Source organism: Penicillium psychrofluorescens (genome assembly GCF_964197705.1).
Source record: "Penicillium psychrofluorescens genome assembly, chromosome: 4".
NCBI lineage: Eukaryota > Fungi > Ascomycota > Eurotiomycetes > Eurotiales > Aspergillaceae > Penicillium > Penicillium psychrofluorescens.
Genome location: NC_133442.1, coordinates 1,437,459 through 1,456,196, shown reverse-complemented (window position 1 = coordinate 1,456,196; position 18,738 = coordinate 1,437,459). Strand labels below are relative to the sequence as shown.

The window sequence follows — 18,738 nt, the reverse complement described above, 5'->3', positions numbered from 1 at the left end:
TTCTCAAAACTCACCTTGGCGCGATTGTAAAGTGTCTTTCTGGCATGATGAATGTCGATAAAGCCACATTGTTGGATGATACCAATGGGTACAAACTAGGTTGCTCATAAGATTTCGAAAAAGAAGATGGGATACACCTGTGGATGACGTACCGCACAGCTAGCAAGTAGCATTGCTTGAAACACGAAAAGAGAAATTTTTGGTGAGCCAATCGGACTGTCGTTGGACTGGAGGTAAACATTCCAGAAGTGCGATTCATCCAATATAGGAAGGCAGGGGTGCAAAAGTAAGAAGTACTTCCCAAGGAACACATCGACTGCAGGCTTCGGTGGTATCTCCAGACAGCCATTGGTTGCCAAAATATGTACTTCGCTCATTGGAAGAGTAGGTAGACCCTCTAAGTCTAGGAAGTTCTGTCCAGGAACGGCAAACCCAGCATTATCCATCATCATTTGAGATGGGTCCATGCTTAAGGGGTCAGGCAGGTTGGTTGAATCGGGCATTTCAATGGGTGAGTATGTGTCCATCTGCGCCGGCATATCAGGAGAGCCCAAGTCCTGCAGCAGAGACTCGGCTTGAGGACTGGATTCATTCTCACTGGATGCCGAAGGGGTCACACGCTTGTGGCCATCCGCTCCCGTCGATTTTGGAGGCGAGCATTCGCCATCGTCTTTTTGAAGTCTTTTGAAGCGTGCAGTGGTGTTAGGGCGCAAAGTACAATCGGTCCTTTCATCGAGCTTGCAGTTTGTGCAGGGGTATCCGGAAAGTGCTGCATCGCATCGTACTTTACGCCAGTGGCAGTGATAGCAAGCCGCCGCTGCCCTTCGAATGCGCCTCTCGAGTGGTCGAGACACTTTGTTCTGATACATTTGGGGAAGAGTGACTTTCAGGATTGAGCTCGGTGAGGGCCATTAAATCAACTAATTTTGAATGATAGTCCTTATTAGACAAGAATTCTCCGAAGGGAGCTGACAGGCAGGACCCTCTCCCACCTTGGGGATCATTGTGATAACCCACAATATTCCTGCTGTGTGCACAGACACTTCCCCAGAAAACCGCGCCCTTTCAAGCGAGAGAATCAGGGATCAATTATCATAGTCAAGTTTAGAATATTGCATCAGGTGCAAATGATCTCGGGAATGCCAGTTCCCCGCACTTTGCATGCTTTCCTCGGACCGCTCTTCCAGATATCCTAGGGGGGCAAGTGGGGCGGGTCTCTTTCCTCGTGTTCTCAGTCTCGCGTGCGTCGGGAAAGGGTTTCATCGTAAAGTCAACCGAGGCCGAAAAACCGCTGCTCCGGCGCCAATTTCTTGAGTAAAGTGGACAGATAGATGAGTCCGTGATTCTCTTTCTTCCATCTCTATATGTTGTTGCTCTCGGTGATATAAAGAAGATGGGTTTGACGAAATATATATGCAGATATATATAAACCGTCCAGCATCCGCTTGGGGAGTACCTCCATTATTACTTTGAGAAAACATGCATGTTCGAGATGCTGTAGATCGAGAAGATGCCTCGAGGTCATTCATTGCAGGCCACCTATAACAATGGTATCTTCTGTAGGTCTGTATAGATTGACAAAACTCCATCTACATATACAAGTACAAGTACAGCCGGGACGCATCCAGCTAACGTCCAACTTCCACACCGTGGTAAATCAGGCCCCCACACGCGTCGGAATCTTAATGATACCGCGCTTACGATCCTCAGAAGGCACTCCATACCTCCGACCAGGAGCGAGGTGACCCTTGCCGTGAGGACCGGTAGTCTCCTTGCTAACGACAGTATCATGGAAGTGATACTCAAAGCGCGAGTCCGCGGGCTCGACCTTGGTGGTGCGGTCCTCGCGGCGCGCCTGGGCGCGCTCGCGACGCTTCTGCTCCAATTCATCCTGCTTCTTGATCCGTTGGGCTTGGCGTTCTGCGCGTTCCCGGCGGGCGAGAGGTTCGTTGATGCGATCGATCTCGAAGTTGACTAATTGTGGGTGCGGGATGCGCACATCTGCGGGCTGCAGCACCTGGCGGGCGTTGTCCCCCTTGCCGACCCATTCAATTGAGTTGGGTTTCTCCATTATGCCCTCGGCTAGGTCGGAGGGGTGGGAGATCTTCGCAGCTGTTTCGTGGTCCATTGCCGGAGCGCCGGAGAAGACTCGGCCGGCGTCTACGCGGGTGAATTTTCGCGACTCAGGCACCGGGTAGAAGATCTGGGCGCCGGTCGATGGGTGGGCGGGGAGGTCGTTAATGGGTTCGTGGTAAGTTTGTCGCTCGCCATCTTGAGAGAGCGGTGTGACAGGGACCATTTCGTGGATTGCTCGTGCATAGGGCAGGGCCAGTGGTTTTCCCTGATTTGAAAGTCAGTAAGTCATTGTCACCAGACTATTAAGATAGCGAAACAAATTGTGAACAGTGACAGCAATTTTCAGCAACAAAGGGAGTTTTAACCAGTCAGGCAGTGATGCCCGATGTCTTCAAGACTAATCGATTTTGTTGTGTCTCATCATATGAAAGGGAATGGATGGGGGCAAGAAAAAGAAACGAGAGAACAATGCATACCTGAGCTCTTTGCCTCTTCTCCAACTCGACTAATCTCACCACAGCCGCCACACGATTCATATCAATCCCCATATCGACACTGACAGCGCGAATACTCTTCTTCTGCTGCGTGACACGCGCGTAGATCTCATTGCGCAGCTCCTCGCTCAAGACGGTTTCGCTGAAAAAAGTAGGATTGTTGGGGAATGGGAGCTTCGAGCCGCCATCGCTCATGACGTTTCGGACCACGCCGGTCACGTAGTTGGTCTCGCCGGGGACGTGATGTTTCAGTGTGGCTCCCGTGGTGTTGAGCCATGCGAACATTTCTCGGCGCAGCTTCGTCTGCTGTGCTGGTGTGCTTGAGAATTGGCGGGAGGGGAGAAGGGAGGAGTGGGAGGCTGGAGATGAGGAGGACGAGGAAAGATAGGGGAGGAGGGTGTTGGACACACGCCGGCTTTGTATCCGGGGTGGCATCTTGGAGGAAATTGTGGCAGCAATGATTTGAAAAGGAGTGAAGAAAAAAGAAAAGACGAGACAGAAAATCAAGGATGAAGAGGTATCATCACCATTGACCCAGTTGGAGAGGAAATGGGTTTGGTGGCCGCGAGGTGGACGAGGTGTTTGGGAAGTGCAGGGGAACCGCGGAGGAAGAAGTTTTTCCACCACAGCACGTGACCATGAAGCCCTTAACATTATGAATAAATAACTAGTACATCAGAGTCCTACAACCCGTTTCTGAGAATGATTTCCGCTGCAGTAGTCCATTTGTGTATAAAGTACAGATGAAAGCAACTGTATCACTATCAGTGAAACCAAGCAAGATGGGAGATTTGGTAAAAAAGGTCAAGTGATAGCAGCTAATACAGCAGAAAGCCATCGAGCAAAGCAATGCAAGCTACTCCCCAAGCAAATGCACAAATTGGAAACCAAACATGAGAGCCGGACGCCGTCTTCCCCATCGCTAGGGGAGATACAACATGTTGTTATGGCGGCAAAGACCATACCGAGAAACGCCAGCGACAATGTCGAGCGAGGACCACGGAATCCAGTAGCTCATGCCAGTGGGGGAGAAAAGGAAGAGAAAAAGATATTAAAGTCGACATTAGACCATTCTTCCGTACTCGCAAACAGGATAAGACAAAACACAAGATCCATTTCAGCCCGCGCGTGACAATGCAACAATAATAAGGATCCTGCAGATGAATGTAAAAAAAGGGGGGGAATCACAGTAGAAGAACAGGGAGGATCAGAGACCCTAATCTGGCCAGACACAAGACGTGTCCGGCCACAGACCTAGGACGTAGGTGTGTGAAGAAAGAAATGAGCAAGTAAGACAAGAACAAAAGATAAGAATAAACACAAGGGTATGAGGGTGAACAAAAGCGAGCACATAATCGACCGCACTGCCCGAGCGCATCGACCAGATAGGAATACAAACTTATCAATGACCTGAAATGCAATCCTCCCAAGCGAAAAGAAAGGCAAACTGTGGAAAAAAAAGGAGCGCCCGGGTTCCCATGCAAAAAGACAAAGCCAAAAAAAAAAAAAAAAAACATCATCCATAACATCAAAAGAGGAAAAACAATACTCCCGAGAGGTATGCAGCCGCCGAATGCTGATCTAGCTCGCGAATAGTAAAGGAAGGTCCCAATGCGCCTGATACCCCAGTTCGTCAAAACATGCCGGACATTATCGAAGATATAATGCTTCTTGAAGACAGGGGGGCTTAGCGACCCATCATGTAGTCAGGGTAGAAGGAATTGTAGCCATTCATATTTGGCCCCGCGTTGTTGCCAGCCCCGCTTCCAGGGGGCGGCGGCGGCGGCGACATCATCATCGAGTTCACCCCGTTGGTCCGGATTCCTAAGCCCGAGTTGGGGTTGAACGATCCGTTGCCCACCATGCCTGCGTGGGGATTGCCAGGTGGGTGCATGGCTCCTCCGCCGTTGCGCACTTGCATCGGCACGTTGAGACCGGGAGGAGCTGCGAGGCCAGGAGGCGGGCCGTTCACAGCGGAGAACATGTGGTTGTGCATGCCTCCCAGACTGCTACCGCCAGGAACCGCCCCGGGCGCAGACAGAGGATTGGAAGCGCTCATGCTGCCGGGCTGACCGGAGCGCACACCCAGCGGGTTCTTCGAGAAGCTCAGACGAATGCCAGTCTTGACGCTATTGGACAGCTTGTAGCCGTACAGTTCGTTCAGCGCCTTGCTCGCCATGGCCACCTCATCAAATTCCACAAAACACATGGGGCCATTCTGCTTGTTGCGGAAGCAGAGTCGCTTGTAGCCACGCTGCTTCGAGAAGAGCGCCTTGAGCTCCTCCTCCGACGTATCGGGTGGCAGGTTTCCGACATAGAGTGTGTTACAGGGCGGATTCAAATCGTTCGGGTTTGCAGCGGGCAGGCTATGGCGCGGAGTGTGCTGGGCACCGTATGGATAGCCATGACCACCACCGACGGGTGCTTGGTTGACCTGCGGCGGGTAGCCAGAGGATCCACTTCCCATGCGCGAGGAGTGACCACTGGGGCCATAGCCGGGGAGAGGTGGCGAGGACATATTGGTTGACAGAGACATGTTGGCAAAACGACCAGCCGGAATCTGAGGGTTTGTGGAGCGGCGCTGGGCAGAAGCCGATGCAGAGTGACCATTCTCTGCGTAACCAACTGGATCCTTGAGCAGCTCTCCCGTTTCCTCGTCCGGGTCTTCATCGATCATGGACTTTCCGGTGACGCGGGGCAGATCGCCAACGCCGTTTCCGATCGGAGACTGTGGAGAGAAGAGACTGTGGAGGCGCGATCCGGATTCTGAGGCCGGGGGCAAGCCTTCGCCGATGGTCTGGGAAGACGGATTGGCGGCTGAGAGGCGCTCGAGGCTCTGGAAGGTACCGTTGAATCGGGACGACTGACGCGACACAGGGCCGTTAGACGGAACGCCACCCAGAAGCCCGCGATTGGCCGTGTGATCGATCGTGTTGCGACGCGTATTCGACCCGACGGGACCTGGATACATCTCCACGATCATGGTGGCATCGTTCTTCGAGTTTGGCTTCCCATCAAGGAGAGCCCTTGCTTCTTCGGCAGCGGGCAAAGTGTTGAAGCGCGCGACCGCGCTCAAAAATCCATTATCCTCTGGCAGATCCAGCGACACAAAGTCTGCATCGACAAAATCCTTTGCGAACAGAAGCATGCTGCGCAGCGCTTCACGACTCGTGTTGCGCGGCAGCTTGCGCATCAGGATCGCGCCTCCGCTATTGGCGCGAACCAGGCCGTTGAGGCTCCGGTCGGAGTCGTTCAGGCGCATACTGGTGTCCAACGAGGCCGACGGACCGAGAGGAGAGAAAGGGTAGGAAAAGGAGTTGCTTAGCGATGTGGGCGCTTGCGACGCATTCGGGCTATACACGTCGGTCGACATCGCATGCTGAGCCGTCAAAGGCGCCTCCGAAAGTGACTGGCGCGGTGGCGACGAGCCCGATGACACAGATTCAGTGCGCTGCGTGGTTCCAAAAGAGCCTGGACTCGTGCGAGTGGACTGGTTGGAGCTGCCGCTCATCCCTCACAAAGTGGCGTCTTCCACAAGACCTAGGGTGCGTGATTGTGCAGAGAAGAACGATAAGAGAGTTGCACGGGAGCGTGGTGATCGCGAACAGTGATCTCGAGTAAGGCGCGATGCGAAAACGCGACGGGTGAATATGAACGATTCAGTCGGACGGTGAAGGCGTGAGACGATCGCTCATCGGATGCGACACGGTTAAAGCTGAAATTTAATTTTTTTTGGTCGCGCGCTGACGATTTGGATGGACGGATGCAGTCTGCGCGGGAGGCGAATGCGACTGAGTGGGTGATATGGGGAGTACCGGGAGTGATTTATGGACGAGAGAGATAGAGAGTCGCGTTGAGTAGAGGATGCGGGAGATGGCGTGGATGAAGAGATGGCAGAGAAAGGGAGGCGGATGGGGGGATGAGTTGATGCGAAAGAGTGGGAGGAGAGAGAGAGAGAGATGAGAGAGTGAGGGAGGCAGAAGGGGGGAAGAAAAGCAGTGCCGGAACGGTCGCAACAACCCACGGTACGCTCGCCTCTGCGACGCGCGAACATAGACTGGTATAGCCTGGTACAGTATTAGGGGGCGATACTTGTGCGGAACATACCAGCCGCTGCGGGGGCCGAGGTACCCAGGGAAGCAATGTGACGGTATAATACGTGTCACGAATACAATCAGGTGCCGTTTTCAGAGCCTGGGCGTGCCCCAATAATCCGCTACGAAGTGTCCCGGGTACATGGCAGCCGCACTGGCAGGCCCTATGCAAGAATGTACCTATATGTACACAAAGTGCATTCCTCGAGTCTGCCACACGATAGACGCCAATGGCGCCTATACCCAGAACAAAGCAGGGGGAGGCTATAAAACGGGCGTGCAGCAGTTCATCCCGTCAGTCACGATCGAAATCCATAATGGTTCCTAGTAGCTTCATCTCTCTTAAGGAGAGCGACTCCTGTCTCTCAGCCCGACCATGGAAGCGCAAACTCTACACCGGCGATCCTCCAGTGCGGGCCAATAGACTGGGGGATTGGGTGGGCGGCGTAATGGCCTGGACTTGATCGAGGCATTCGGGGGTCTCTGGGGTGGGTATGGTTGGGCCGTGCCCACAAGGGCCTTTTGTTCGGGGAACACACCTCGTTCCCGCCAGAACGGGCTTAGTCCGGGCCACGACCAGTCATAGGCGCGTCACTTTTGATTACTTAGTTAGTGCCTGGCTAGGCACATGCGAGGTACGGATATGCCTCAGGTACGATATTGAACGATAGGCAGAAGGAGGAGGCACCAAAAAAAAGAAATAGATGTCAAGTTCAGCGTCTAATATACAAGGCCGGCTGAAGTCATAGTAAACGCCAGAAATGCCAATAGAGAATCATAACACAGAGATAGTGCCTCGGCAGCGATCAGCATGCAGTAGGGCCGCAGTAGAACCCCAGTAGAAGCTGGGATATCCCCGACCGACGATCCACCCATTCTCGAAAAAATATCCATACACTTGCCCTCCACTCCACTCAGTTAGGCAGACAAGACCATCAGGCCTTGTTATGGGTGATCGGTTTCGGCTCAACCAAACCAGCCTAGGTAAGAAACCACCCGAGTCAGCCAACATTCCGAAACCAATGCAAGTGCCAACAAGAACTCCATCATGACCAAAGGACAACACCCAAAGGCCCAGCTCTCATCACACCCGCATCTAACACTTCACTTACCATGCTCAAGAGTTTCCACACAGGATCGCTGGGCTGCGCGCCTACACCCAGCCAATACTTTGTGCGTGACCGGTCCAGCGCAACCTCCTTGAATGCGCGCGCATTGGCGTTCTCGTCATACAGGTTCGTCGGCTGTTTAGGGACGGGGTTATAGGTGCCGATGACTTCGAGGGGTTTCGCGCCACGGGCGGATCTAAGTGGAGCGCACGTCAGTTTGCAATTCATATGCTTTCGATGCGGGAAAAGGAATTGAAGGATCTGGATCATTGGCGCAGCAGCAGCCAAGTCGTTGATGATGATGATGATGATAGCCAGGGCAGTCAAAAAAAGCGTACCGTGCTTGCGCAACCACTATGTTGTAGAATGGGTTGTGTTTGTTGCCGAAGCGAGACAGCCGAATCCGGAGGACCATGTTGGCGAATGCCCGTCCTAAGGCTGAGGAGAAGACAGTGAGATGGAGGGTGGTGGTGGTGTTGGCGATGCCGCAAACTCGCCGAGTTGCAAAGGAAAGGAAAGTTCGGCGGAGAATGGTTGATCCGGTGATGCCGAATGCGGGTTAGCGCGGATTTGGGCTCGATTATGATGCAATTGTATACAACTTCACGTTAGTTCTATCTATCTGGATGTTCCGCTCGGCATTGACCCCACGACTATTATCCGTTACTACCATTCGTCGCTACGCCAAGACAGCAACCATGTCGTTAAAAGTAGGCATGTTGCAACGCACTGGACACACCGGAAACTAACATCTGGCCAGGCGATTTCAGCCAAAGATGCCGCTTCCCTGGACAAGGATCTTATGGATATGGGCGGCTGGTCCTTGGACCAATTGATGGAGCTGGCGGGCCTGTCTGTGTCGCAAGCCGGTGAGCTCTCTCTCGAATCGACACTTCTGAAGCGTTATCAAAATAGCTGATTACAATCATATTGCAACGACAGTATGGAAAGTCCATCCCCCGAGCAAGGGCAAGAACGTCCTCGTCGTCTGCGGACCAGGCAATAACGGTATGAGCTTTCACAGCATTATCCAACCACGGTTCTACCCGACCAAGTCTAACACTCCCTACCCATCCAGGCGGAGACGGCCTCGTAGCAGCACGCCACCTAGCGCAGTACGGCTACACACCCAGCGTGTACTACCCCAAAGAAGGCAAAAACGAGCTGTACCAGCGCCTGAAAACACAGCTACACAGCCTTTCTGTCCCCTTCACAACAGACTTCGCCAGCGCGCTCAGCTCAACGACCTTCGTCGTCGACGCCATCTTCGGCTTCTCCTTCGGGGGGCCCCTCCGCGCTCCCTTCGGGGAGATCGTCTCGCAGATCGAGTCCTCGTCCGTCCCCGTGCTGAGCGTTGACGCACCCAGTTCGTGGGATATACAGAGCGGGCCGCCGAAGGAGGGCCCGGGGGCCAAGTTCATGCCGCAGGCGCTGATTAGTTTGACCGCGCCGAAGCCGTGTGTCCAGTATTACCGTGGACGGCATTTTATTGGGGGGAGGTTCTTGACGAAGTCGATCGCGGACAAATACGGGCTGGATTGTCCGCAGTATCCCGGGATTGAGCAGGTTTTGGAGATTGGGGTTGATGCGGAGGGAAGGCTGTAATCATTGCGAGTGTTACGGAGAGCAGTAGAAATCAAAGAATTTGCCAAATGGCTGACTTGCTTGCATTTATCATGGAGTGCTATGTATCTTTTCTATGCGCGAACCCATTTCTTGTTCAGACTTACAGCGCACTGCGGATCTCGTCCACGAGGCCCTTGATGCGTGGCTCCTTGCCCGGACCAGATGTCGACACTTTCGTGAGGATCGAGCCGACTTCGTACACTTCCTTGGCGGCGCTCCGAACTTCACCTCCCAGGGCCTGGATCAGGGTGCCCATGGCGACAAGCGCGCGGTAGATGGCCTCGGAATCCTTCTCCACAGCAATGATCCTGGTCAGTTCTTCCAGAAGAACGAGGCCGCGCTCAGCAGATTCAGGTGTGAGTTCCCTGCCCTCCGAGGTGAGATAGACGGCAAAGTTGATGTATAGCGTCGTGGCGGCGATGGTGAGGTTGCGGTTCGGAGCGCTCGCGCTCCCAGCCAGGGCGGATTTCACAGCGGTCAGGATCTGGTCGAACCGAGTCATGGCGAGGTTACGGCCTGCGGTGGTTTCAAACAAATTCGCGAATGTGCGGATGGTGAGCATCGCGTTGTTGACGTTCAGAGGCGAGTCGAGGATCCCGCTTGATAAAAGGCCCGTCACAAGATCCTCGCCCCGGTATTCAGCGGTTGCAGCGAACGGCGTTGCGGCTGCCAATAGACGCAGCAGATCCAGTCCGGGCAGTCGGTTCGCTGCCGGCCACGAGGTTGCGACCTTGAAGATTAAAGGCACTCCAGACTCCACGGCCGCCGAGTCTTTCAGGCGCTGGGAGGATTCTACTTGGCCACAGAGAGCAACAACCGTTTCCATCTCCGTGGGATCCAAGGCAATGTCCTTGGATCCTTCGGAAACGAGCTTCTCGTTTAGCTCCTGGAGCTTCTTGGAGATAACTTTGAGGTTGGCCGTCCGAATTGACAGATATGTCTTTTGCGGCAGAACTTTAGGACGGGACTGGGGAACAGATGGCGCGGCAGTCTCTGCTTCTCCAGGACGATAGCGTCGCTCCGACCCCCAGGGATCTGCCGCTACGGGCTCAGATGACTGGCCAATGCTCGCACCCTGGGTATTTTGCGTGATGAAGTTTGCTACCTGGTCGAGGTAGCCCATAGGAAGCTCATTATCCTGGATGAATTTGGTGGCCGCCTCGTATGGGTTCTGGGAGAGGTTGTAGGGGAGCTTTAGCGGTGGCTTTCCATCCTCGATGTCCACATCAAAGACATAATCATAGTCCTGTCCGAGGTATTCCGTTTTGCGTCCACTGCTCCCAACCGAATCTACCACCGTACCGACGGCAATCCATTCCTGTGTGGCGGAAGACCATGTGTGCGCCGTCACACTTCCATCCGTTTCTCGAATCATTTGCACCTGGCCCTCCTTCGTCCCCGACTTTTGCTGGAGAAATTCCGGGCCGGGGAGTTGCTCTTTGTTGACTTTCCCAACCTGCTGCTCCGGAATAGCCGATTCTTTTACGGTTTGCTCAAATTGTTGTATGACCTCCGCGGCTGCATGACGTTCAGGGTTTCTGCTGAAAACTCGAGCGATGCGGTCACTGGCACCCGTGACAATATCACCCGTCTCGTTGCAGACCGCAACACCCCACACCGAGATAGCCGGGTGGGTGATGGTTTGCACGCATTGCGTTCCTTGCCACACTCTCACAGTCCGATCCTCTCCCGAACTGACGAGCTCTCCCGAGGGGAGCGAGGCGAGCGAGTAGATGAAGCTCTCATGGCCATGCAAAGAGGCAACGAGCTCTCCGTCCAATGTGAAGAGGCGGATGACCCCGTCGTTACTGGCCGAGGCAAACTGGGCCCCCGTGGGATTCGATGCAGGGAGTCGGCATAAAGCTCGGACAACGTCGCTGGAGTTCTTGATAGTCTTGCGCAGAGTGCCCGAGGTGCTGAATATCCGAATGTTTTGGTCCGCGCAACCTGCAGTGGCATTAGTGTGTCAGGTCAGATACATAGAAAGTCAAGAGAGCGTACCGGTTATGACGGTGTCCTTGTCGTAAGCCAACACGGCCCAGACACTGCCGCCGTGACCATCCAGCACAACGTCGCACTCCCACTTCCCTACCTTCCAGAGCCTCGCAGTAGAGTCCCAGCTGCCGCTGACAATCCAGCCACTGTCCGGGGATACATCGAGTGCACAGACGTTGTGGGCGTGGCCCAGCAGCATCGCATCCGCATTGTCATCTGCCGCCTTGCTCGGCTGCCGAGCTTCAATGATTGTATCCTGGCCACCAGCAAGAACAAGCCCTTCGGGGAACTCTGGGGTCGGTGGAAGATATGCTAGACTGTTGATGAATGCGGAGGCGTGCGCGGTGATGGTGTAATCGTAGGTGGGGGGGAGGGGTTGACACCAGCTTCCAGAGCCGGACGGTTGCATCCCGAGAGGCGGAAAAGACGGCATTGGCATTGGGGAAGGCCACCGCGCGAACCTAGGATAGAGCATCAATCAGTCAAGCGAAAGCGTTGTTGATCCGGTCGTGACTTACATCATCGCCGTGGCCCTCGAGAGTTGCGGAGAGCTTGAAGTCAGGCATACATACAACTAGCGGGCCGAGGGATAGAGAGGGTGAAGTGAAAGGTTAAGTAGTAAGGGATTGCAAAGAAGGTAAAGCTAAGCTCTGATGCTCTCCTTGGTGATGTCGTTGCTGTCGTTTGTCCTCGGCCCTGTTCCCCGCCAAAGCGTATCATCTCACGTGGGCGGTCAGGATTCGATCTACAACGGTTCGAGAACTTACAGGGCTACTTACTGTAACTTCGATGGTAAGGACATGAGAATGCTATGATGATGTTCCATTAGGGAGTCTCTCATGAGATATCATGATTTGGCTTTGTTTGTACCTAGTACACAGTCGGACACAGAAACAATCTAAACAGACAATCTGAAGCATCTAGCGTTGTTCCTTCTTCACATATACAGAATCGATTCTTTATGGTTCACCACAGGTAGCCACATACCAATCCACATGTCCTTGGGCAGGGATCCAGCGGTGAAACCCAATATCTACGGTGAGTGAGCAGAGCAATAGTCGCCGTCTCACGTGCTCCGCCCTCGATGACATAAGCCGCGGGACCCTGATAGAGAGAGCTCGACTTTGCGACTGACTGTGTGTGTGCATCAGACTCACTTCCCCTTCTTGTCTGGGGGTTTTTCGCTCCTCGTCGATCCTTTGGTCCGCTTTGACTTGATGACTTGACGACCCTGACGAATCTCCTATGTAGTTTTGCAGCGATTGATCACGTCTTGAATTTTGCTGTCTCATGGACTACCCCATCATCCTGCTCTCACCATGTCTTCCGGTACGCTGGACTGATCCTCCACCAGGCAAATGTGTCTGTGGCTAACCCGCTCAACTAGATACCCCTAAAGTCGTCCCGCTGACCTGTCATGGACACTCGCGCCCTGTGACGCATCTCAGCTTCTCCTCCACCGTCGAGGATGATCAGTACTACTTAATCTCGGCGTGCAAAGGTAGAGCTGCTTATCATTCTGCGTGGAATGTATGACTGACCCGCTTTCCAGATAACAATCCCATGCTCCGGGATGGCATCACTGGCGACTGGTGCGTGTCCACTATGTTCTCCATGCGTTCAATAGCAGCTAACATAGCCCTTCCAGGATTGGAACGTTTCTCGGCCACAAGGGCGCAGTCTGGCAAGCGCGTCTCTCATCCGACGCCACCATCGCCGCCACCGCAGCAGCCGATTTCTCTGCGTAGGTTTTTTGTCTATTCCCAACATCCCCAAATCTGAAATTAACAACTCCCGCAGAAAGGTCTGGGACACTTTTACAGGCGAATGCCTGCACACGCTACAGCACGCTCACATTGTGCGGTCCGTGGCGTTTCCCATCCAAGCCAACCCACAGGTGCTAGCCACAGGCGGCGCCGAAAAGAAGCTACGGATCTTCGACCTCACGCGCAGCAGCACAGCAGGAAGCGGCGGTAGCAACAGTAACGGATCGTCGCCACCCCCTCCACCAGCACCTACCACATCCTCGTCCTCGGGCACCGGCGAGGATCTAGCCAGCTTTGAGATCGGACCTGGCGTGCACGGCGGCACGATCAAGTCCATCATCTGGAGCCAGGATTACAACATCGTAACAACTGCGGCGGAGGACCGCAAGGTGCGCTGGTGGGACCTGCGCTCGCGCCACCCCGTGCTAGAGTATGCCGTTGAAGGCCCGATTGGGAGCTGCGAACTGAATAGTCTCGCGGCGAAACCTAATGACCCGGGGATCTTGACTGTCGCGGCGGGGAAGAGTGTTTACCTGTTCGATGGCATGCAGCCGGGGCGGTTGCTTAAGAAGGCCGATTACGGGTATGAGGTTGCTAGCGCTGCTGTTAATAGCGAGAGCGGCCGCTTGGTTACTGGCAGCGCGAGCGACACCTGGGCTCGGGTTTATGACCTGCACACAGATGAGGAGCTTGGTATGTCTTTTTACTTCGCCCCTCCATATTTATCATGGCTTCGTTCTAATAGTCCGCAGAGATTCAAAAGGGCCACCATGGCCCCATCTGGTCTGTCAGCTTCTCTCCCGACGGCAAGATCTACGGCACAGGCAGCGAAGATGGCACCATCAAACTGTGGAAGGCATGCCGGGAGCCGTACGGCCTGTGGCGGTAGTCGTCCAGATTTGATATCCAGTCTCAACTGTGTACAGCGGAGGACGCTTTCTGCTCTTCTAATTGCTCTCTACCTATTCCGTACAACGGATGGCGGTTCTTGCGCATGCATCTGTATGGAAACGTGGGTACCTCAAGGCCCGTGGGTACTTCTTTCAGCGGCTTCTAGCAATCTTGTTCTGTCCTTAAGAGAAAATGAGAACCCAGAAACAGACACCTCAACTCGCCAGGATACTCATTCAAGCAAGAAAAGAAAGAGAGAAATCAGATGCAAAAGATCCCAGTGGCAATTTCATGTGGTAGATAAGATTACAAAGACCTCCCCAATATCAAAAACGGGCAGATTCGTATGCCCCACCAAGTTCCAGTCAAGCCGTTTCTTTCGTCGTATTCTTACTCGATCATATCGATGTCGTCGTCCGCAACCGCAGGGGCAGCAACAGGGGCCGCAGCCGGAGCGGCCTGCTCCTGAGCAGGCTGCTTATCAGCCTCACCGGCGCCCTCCTTGGCACCACCCCAGTAGTCCTCCATCTCCTGGTCGAGTTCCTCCTGCGTCTTGCGAGGACGGCCATTTGGCGCGCGCCGGCCCTCATCGTTACGAGACCGGTTGTCGCGTCCCCCGCGCCGAGCACCGCCCGAGCGGCGGGTAGGAGAGCGGCCACCCCCCGGGACGTAGCGGTCAATGTTATCGGGAGCAGGCTTGGAGACGTCGCTGCGGCCGGAGCGGCCTCCACCACCACGGCGACGACGACGATCTTCGTTGTCGGATCCGGGGCTCAGACTGCGTGAATCTCTTGGGCGCTCGACGCGGTCGAAGAGGCTAGATTTTGGGCGTTCGGCATTGCGACGGCCGGGCACAAGCGTCAGGCGGATGGGCTGGCCCTTCGCATTGGCTCCGTCAAACTCGCGGACGGAAGTGTGTGCATCCTTCAGGCGGCCGTACGTGACATAGGCAATGCCCTGAGAGCGGCCGGCGCGGTCGTAGGAAAGAGACAGGTTGGAGACGGGTCCGATTTGGGAGAACAAATCCTGTATCTTTATTAACCGGGGGGCTTATTGTATAAACTGCATAGTCTGGTGCGTACCTCAAGATCGCTCTCGGTGATATCGTAGTGAAGGTTTTCCACGCGAACTTTGGTAAGAGTGGATCCGCTGGTATGTAATTAGCATCGCAGACCATGTATACATGCTGCCATTGCGAGCTTCATACCGATCAGGCGACGCAGAGTGACGTTCACGGCCACGGCGACCACCACGGGACAGGCGAGCTGGAAGAGCTGTCAGAAAAGGACGCAGAGAGCCGTCGTCCAAGCGCATCGCATACCATTATCGTCGTACTTGTCATGCACCCAGTCGCTAGAGATTCATCGCAACGCGTCAGTGTCCATCCAATCTAGTAGCCGGCGGGGTTAGGTTCAGGGAAGGTGTATTTACAGATTCAAATCGACGCGGTCTTGGGTATAGGGCTGTTGCGATCCAAAAGAAAGTGAGCGGTCAGCTCCAAGTCAGATAGTTGAGGTGTATTCAATGTTGCGTTTTGTGCAATTCTTAGCCGCGGCCATGGTCGTTCGCAAGCCTCCGATGATCCAGAGAGCAGGCGAAGAACGAAGTGATCACGGCACAAGAGGAGGATTCGAAGGAGGAAGAGGAGGGCGGACCTTGAGAGGACAAATGTTAGCGACTTGTTGTTCAATGCAATGCTGGGGTCGAGACCCGAGAAGACGCAATCATACCTTTCTAATGCCATCGCCACGGTCACGCCGACGGCCCTGGCCGCGTCGAGCGCCACTGGAGGGGCGATTCTGTTTCTGCTATAGCCTAGTAAGTACTGCTGTTTCTTGACATTCGCCGGAGCTGCGAACAGCATTGCGAAGATGGGGCTGGCTGAGCCTTACTGGGTCTTCGGCAATGATCTCATCCAAGCTGCGATCCATCTTGGAGGCCGTGGGAGAAGGGATTGATGGAGTGAAAATGAAATGTGACACAAAAAGTGTCTAGTTAACGTCTGTTCTGGCCGCAGAGAATGGAGATGTTGGTTGAAGGAGTCGCAGAGGCAGAGGCCAGGCAAACCGGGGATCAGTGTCGGGCCATCACGTGATGATATGTCTACAAACAGAGGCGCAGGATGAACAAACAATCATTACAAAGAGAACATCAGGAATCAATTGCACTCAATGCTCCGACTCATACAAAAGTTAACTCCTCCCAGTACAATCCATGGAACACCAGCAGCAAAGCAATAACCCCCTCCCCAAAATGGACCGGCAACGCTGTGCAAAATCAAAACCGATGGCACACTCACTGTTTTCCGTTCCTCTTGTTCTGCTCTATCATCTTTTCCATAAAACTGATGTAGTCAAACTTGGCCAAATCCCGATCCTCAAGGAGATCAGGGCCTTCATGCTGAGGCATGGTCTTCACCAAGTGCTCAATCACTTCGTCGGGGATGAGCGAGTGACGCAGGTCAAGCTCAGTCACGTAGGGCTGAATCATGTCATGTCAGTATTGCATATATTAAGAACAAAACGAAAGTAAGAAACCATACCTTGCCATCAGCCACTTCCTTGAAACTCTGGAATACTTGCTCCGCCGTGTTTTGGTCCTCAGTCACGCTGACCATAAACCGAATGAACTGCTCAAAGCTGACTCCTGCATTTTGTGACAGCCGACTCGGCCCACAGACCTCCAGGTACACCTCGTGCATCTCATTTTCATCATAAACCAAACCCAGACTGGCTAGCGCGGCGGAGAACTCAAGCTCGTGCAAGGTGTTTGAGGCATCTCGGTCAAAGTGGCGGAAGACTGATTCGAACTCCTCCAGTTGAATGGGAGTCAGATTGGTCATGTTTCGGGCAACCGTTTGGTTCTCTAGGAATGCAAGCTTCTTGGAAATGCTCGACTTGACGAGGCTCAACTCGTACGACAGCTCGTCCAGCGTGTAGGTGGTGAAATCGTTCTCCTCAATATTCGCCTCTGCGCATTGCTCATCCAGGTCAGCGATCGTGTCGAGGAACGCGTCGAGGGGGGGCAAGTTGTCATTCAGTTTCTTGACATGGTTTAGCTGGTCTTCGACATCGCCATCCAGCCCGGAAATGGCTAGCGACAAGGTCTTTAGTGTGAGCGCAAAGTCGTTGGCTTTATCAGCGAAGGTGCGGCGCAGATTGTTCTTGATATCGCGGATGGTCTCGTTGATCAGCTGGCTGCGTTTATGCTCATCGTGGGTCAGATGCTCCCACTCCTGGTCGCAGATCTCCAGACTCAGCTCGCGCGGCGGTTCGTAGGGACGCAGGCGATAGGTCCCCAGCTTGGTCTTGATATTGCCCAGCAAAGCGGCCAGGTCTGACTTTTCGGCAACCCACTGACGTTTCTCGTTCCGCTTGTACAGCGCGAACTGGTTGGCCTGCTCCTTGACATCCTTGTAGGTGCCTTCAAATGAAGCATTCTTCCACCCCTCGCGCTGGGTGCGAATCACCCGCAGCAACTCCTTCACCCGGCGCTCGTACGAGTTTTCCATCTCCCACGCTCCGTGCATATTGTTGACAAACTTCTCCACCCGCCGCCCGGCATTTTCCACTTTCTCCAACTGCGAAAATGCATGGAACCAGTAGGCAATATATGTCATGAGCGAGCGTTCATCAGGCCGAGGCACGTCGCATACATCGTCCACATCCAACAGGTCCGGGATACCGATCTCGTTGGCCGCAATGTCAAACGCCAGCTGCATGTTACCGCGGTGGTCCTTTTTGTCCAGGGTATCATAGTCGATCAGGTCCGGACGGTGGATATCAAGCAGGGCACAGAATGCCAATCCGTCATTCCAGCTGGACGAGAAGTCCCGCACCTCGACATCTTCGTAGCATGCCGTCTTCCTCTGGCACCAGAGCAGCAGCCCTTCCTTGGCGGTCAGGCCCTCGGAGTTGATGTCGCTGATCGTAAACCGTAGAATCAGCGTCCAGATCAGCCCCAGCACGATCTTCCGATTGCCGTCGACTATATCCTCGGCGCCGATGTTGGTCATTTGGATCTTGCGCGACTTGATGAAATCGAGGCTCTTGTTGACATTTTCGAATTTCTGCACGCGCAGTTTCGGCTTGGAGGCATATCGGCCCAGCGACTCCCCGCCTAGGATCTCGAGCAGGTGAATGAGGGTGACCTTGTAAGAGGGGGTAGGTATGTTAGGATGGTGTTTCTTGTCGTTCGGGGGTGGGGACACTCACTCCATCGGAGAGATCAGTGATCAGATTCTCGATGGCTATGTCGCGTGCCTTCAGCTTGTTGTTCAGCCTGGAAAGATTCGTCAGTCCGTGGAGGGGCAGAGGAAAGGGGGGGAGGGAATGCCACGGACCATTTGGTGAAGGTCTTTTCCTGTACGTTGACCCATGACTTCTCGACCGTCAACATGGTGGCTGAATCAGGGCGGCATCCAGAGTGAATGCGTCAATGACCAGCAGAGTAGTCAGAAGGCAAGAGGGGGGAAGGTAATCGGTGGAATGTCAGAGGAAGAAGGATTTCTTTCACCGACTGATTGATGGACTGATTATCGGATAAAGAGTGGGAAGGATTAAGGCCAGGGGCGGGGAGGGAACCCCAAGTCACCTGGGCAACCACACAGAGGTATACACGGAGGACCAAGTATACCTCCAGTTGTCCGTCAGTACAGTTGGCACTACCGCTTTATATGAATATGCTT

The 18,738-nt window shown here is 54.0% G+C and overlaps 8 protein-coding genes across 8 annotated transcripts; 2 read left to right on the top strand and 6 right to left on the bottom strand.

The window, feature by feature from the left end:
- Nucleotides 1–1,657: 1,657 nt before the first annotated feature.
- PFLUO_LOCUS6278 (uncharacterized protein) lies at nucleotides 1,658–3,005 on the bottom strand (the record flags this gene model as incomplete). Its single annotated transcript, XM_073783807.1, has 2 exons — nucleotides 1,658–2,341; nucleotides 2,553–3,005. 2 exons carry the CDS (start codon nucleotides 3,003–3,005, stop codon nucleotides 1,658–1,660), a joined length of 1,137 nt encoding a protein of 378 aa, XP_073640325.1.
- A 1,252-nt stretch (nucleotides 3,006–4,257) lies between these two features.
- PFLUO_LOCUS6277 (cell cycle RNA binding protein whi3) lies at nucleotides 4,258–6,081 on the bottom strand (the record flags this gene model as incomplete). Its single annotated transcript, XM_073783806.1, has 1 exon — nucleotides 4,258–6,081. One exon carries the CDS (start codon nucleotides 6,079–6,081, stop codon nucleotides 4,258–4,260), a length of 1,824 nt encoding a protein of 607 aa, XP_073640324.1.
- A 1,518-nt stretch (nucleotides 6,082–7,599) lies between these two features.
- PFLUO_LOCUS6276 (mitochondrial) lies at nucleotides 7,600–8,188 on the bottom strand (the record flags this gene model as incomplete). The annotated part of the gene is made up of 3 exons (XM_073783805.1): nucleotides 7,600–7,644; nucleotides 7,777–7,969; nucleotides 8,112–8,188. The coding sequence occupies 3 exons, from the start codon at nucleotides 8,186–8,188 to the stop codon at nucleotides 7,600–7,602; spliced, it is 315 nt and encodes a 104-aa protein (XP_073640323.1).
- Nucleotides 8,189–8,471: 283 nt separating this feature from the next.
- PFLUO_LOCUS6275 (uncharacterized protein) lies at nucleotides 8,472–9,378 on the top strand (the record flags this gene model as incomplete). The annotated part of the gene is made up of 4 exons (XM_073783804.1): nucleotides 8,472–8,483; nucleotides 8,534–8,642; nucleotides 8,716–8,781; nucleotides 8,852–9,378. 4 exons carry the CDS (start codon nucleotides 8,472–8,474, stop codon nucleotides 9,376–9,378), a joined length of 714 nt encoding a protein of 237 aa, XP_073640322.1.
- A 121-nt stretch (nucleotides 9,379–9,499) lies between these two features.
- Nucleotides 9,500–11,917, bottom strand: PFLUO_LOCUS6274 (WD repeat protein Lub1; the record flags this gene model as incomplete). Its single annotated transcript, XM_073783803.1, has 3 exons — nucleotides 9,500–11,346; nucleotides 11,401–11,855; nucleotides 11,913–11,917. 3 exons carry the CDS (start codon nucleotides 11,915–11,917, stop codon nucleotides 9,500–9,502), a joined length of 2,307 nt encoding a protein of 768 aa, XP_073640321.1.
- A 796-nt stretch (nucleotides 11,918–12,713) lies between these two features.
- Nucleotides 12,714–14,049, top strand: PFLUO_LOCUS6273 (uncharacterized protein; the record flags this gene model as incomplete). Its single annotated transcript, XM_073783802.1, has 6 exons — nucleotides 12,714–12,723; nucleotides 12,782–12,895; nucleotides 12,947–12,986; nucleotides 13,043–13,138; nucleotides 13,195–13,853; nucleotides 13,913–14,049. The coding sequence occupies 6 exons, from the start codon at nucleotides 12,714–12,716 to the stop codon at nucleotides 14,047–14,049; spliced, it is 1,056 nt and encodes a 351-aa protein (XP_073640320.1).
- Nucleotides 14,050–14,441: 392 nt separating this feature from the next.
- On the bottom strand, nucleotides 14,442–15,393 carry PFLUO_LOCUS6272 (uncharacterized protein; the record flags this gene model as incomplete). Its single annotated transcript, XM_073783801.1, has 4 exons — nucleotides 14,442–15,077; nucleotides 15,134–15,200; nucleotides 15,259–15,316; nucleotides 15,387–15,393. The coding sequence occupies 4 exons, from the start codon at nucleotides 15,391–15,393 to the stop codon at nucleotides 14,442–14,444; spliced, it is 768 nt and encodes a 255-aa protein (XP_073640319.1).
- Nucleotides 15,394–16,346: 953 nt separating this feature from the next.
- PFLUO_LOCUS6271 (alpha-actinin) lies at nucleotides 16,347–18,449 on the bottom strand (the record flags this gene model as incomplete). The annotated part of the gene is made up of 4 exons (XM_073783799.1): nucleotides 16,347–16,532; nucleotides 16,594–18,201; nucleotides 18,266–18,332; nucleotides 18,394–18,449. The coding sequence occupies 4 exons, from the start codon at nucleotides 18,447–18,449 to the stop codon at nucleotides 16,347–16,349; spliced, it is 1,917 nt and encodes a 638-aa protein (XP_073640318.1).
- Between the last annotated feature and the right edge of the window lie 289 nt (nucleotides 18,450–18,738).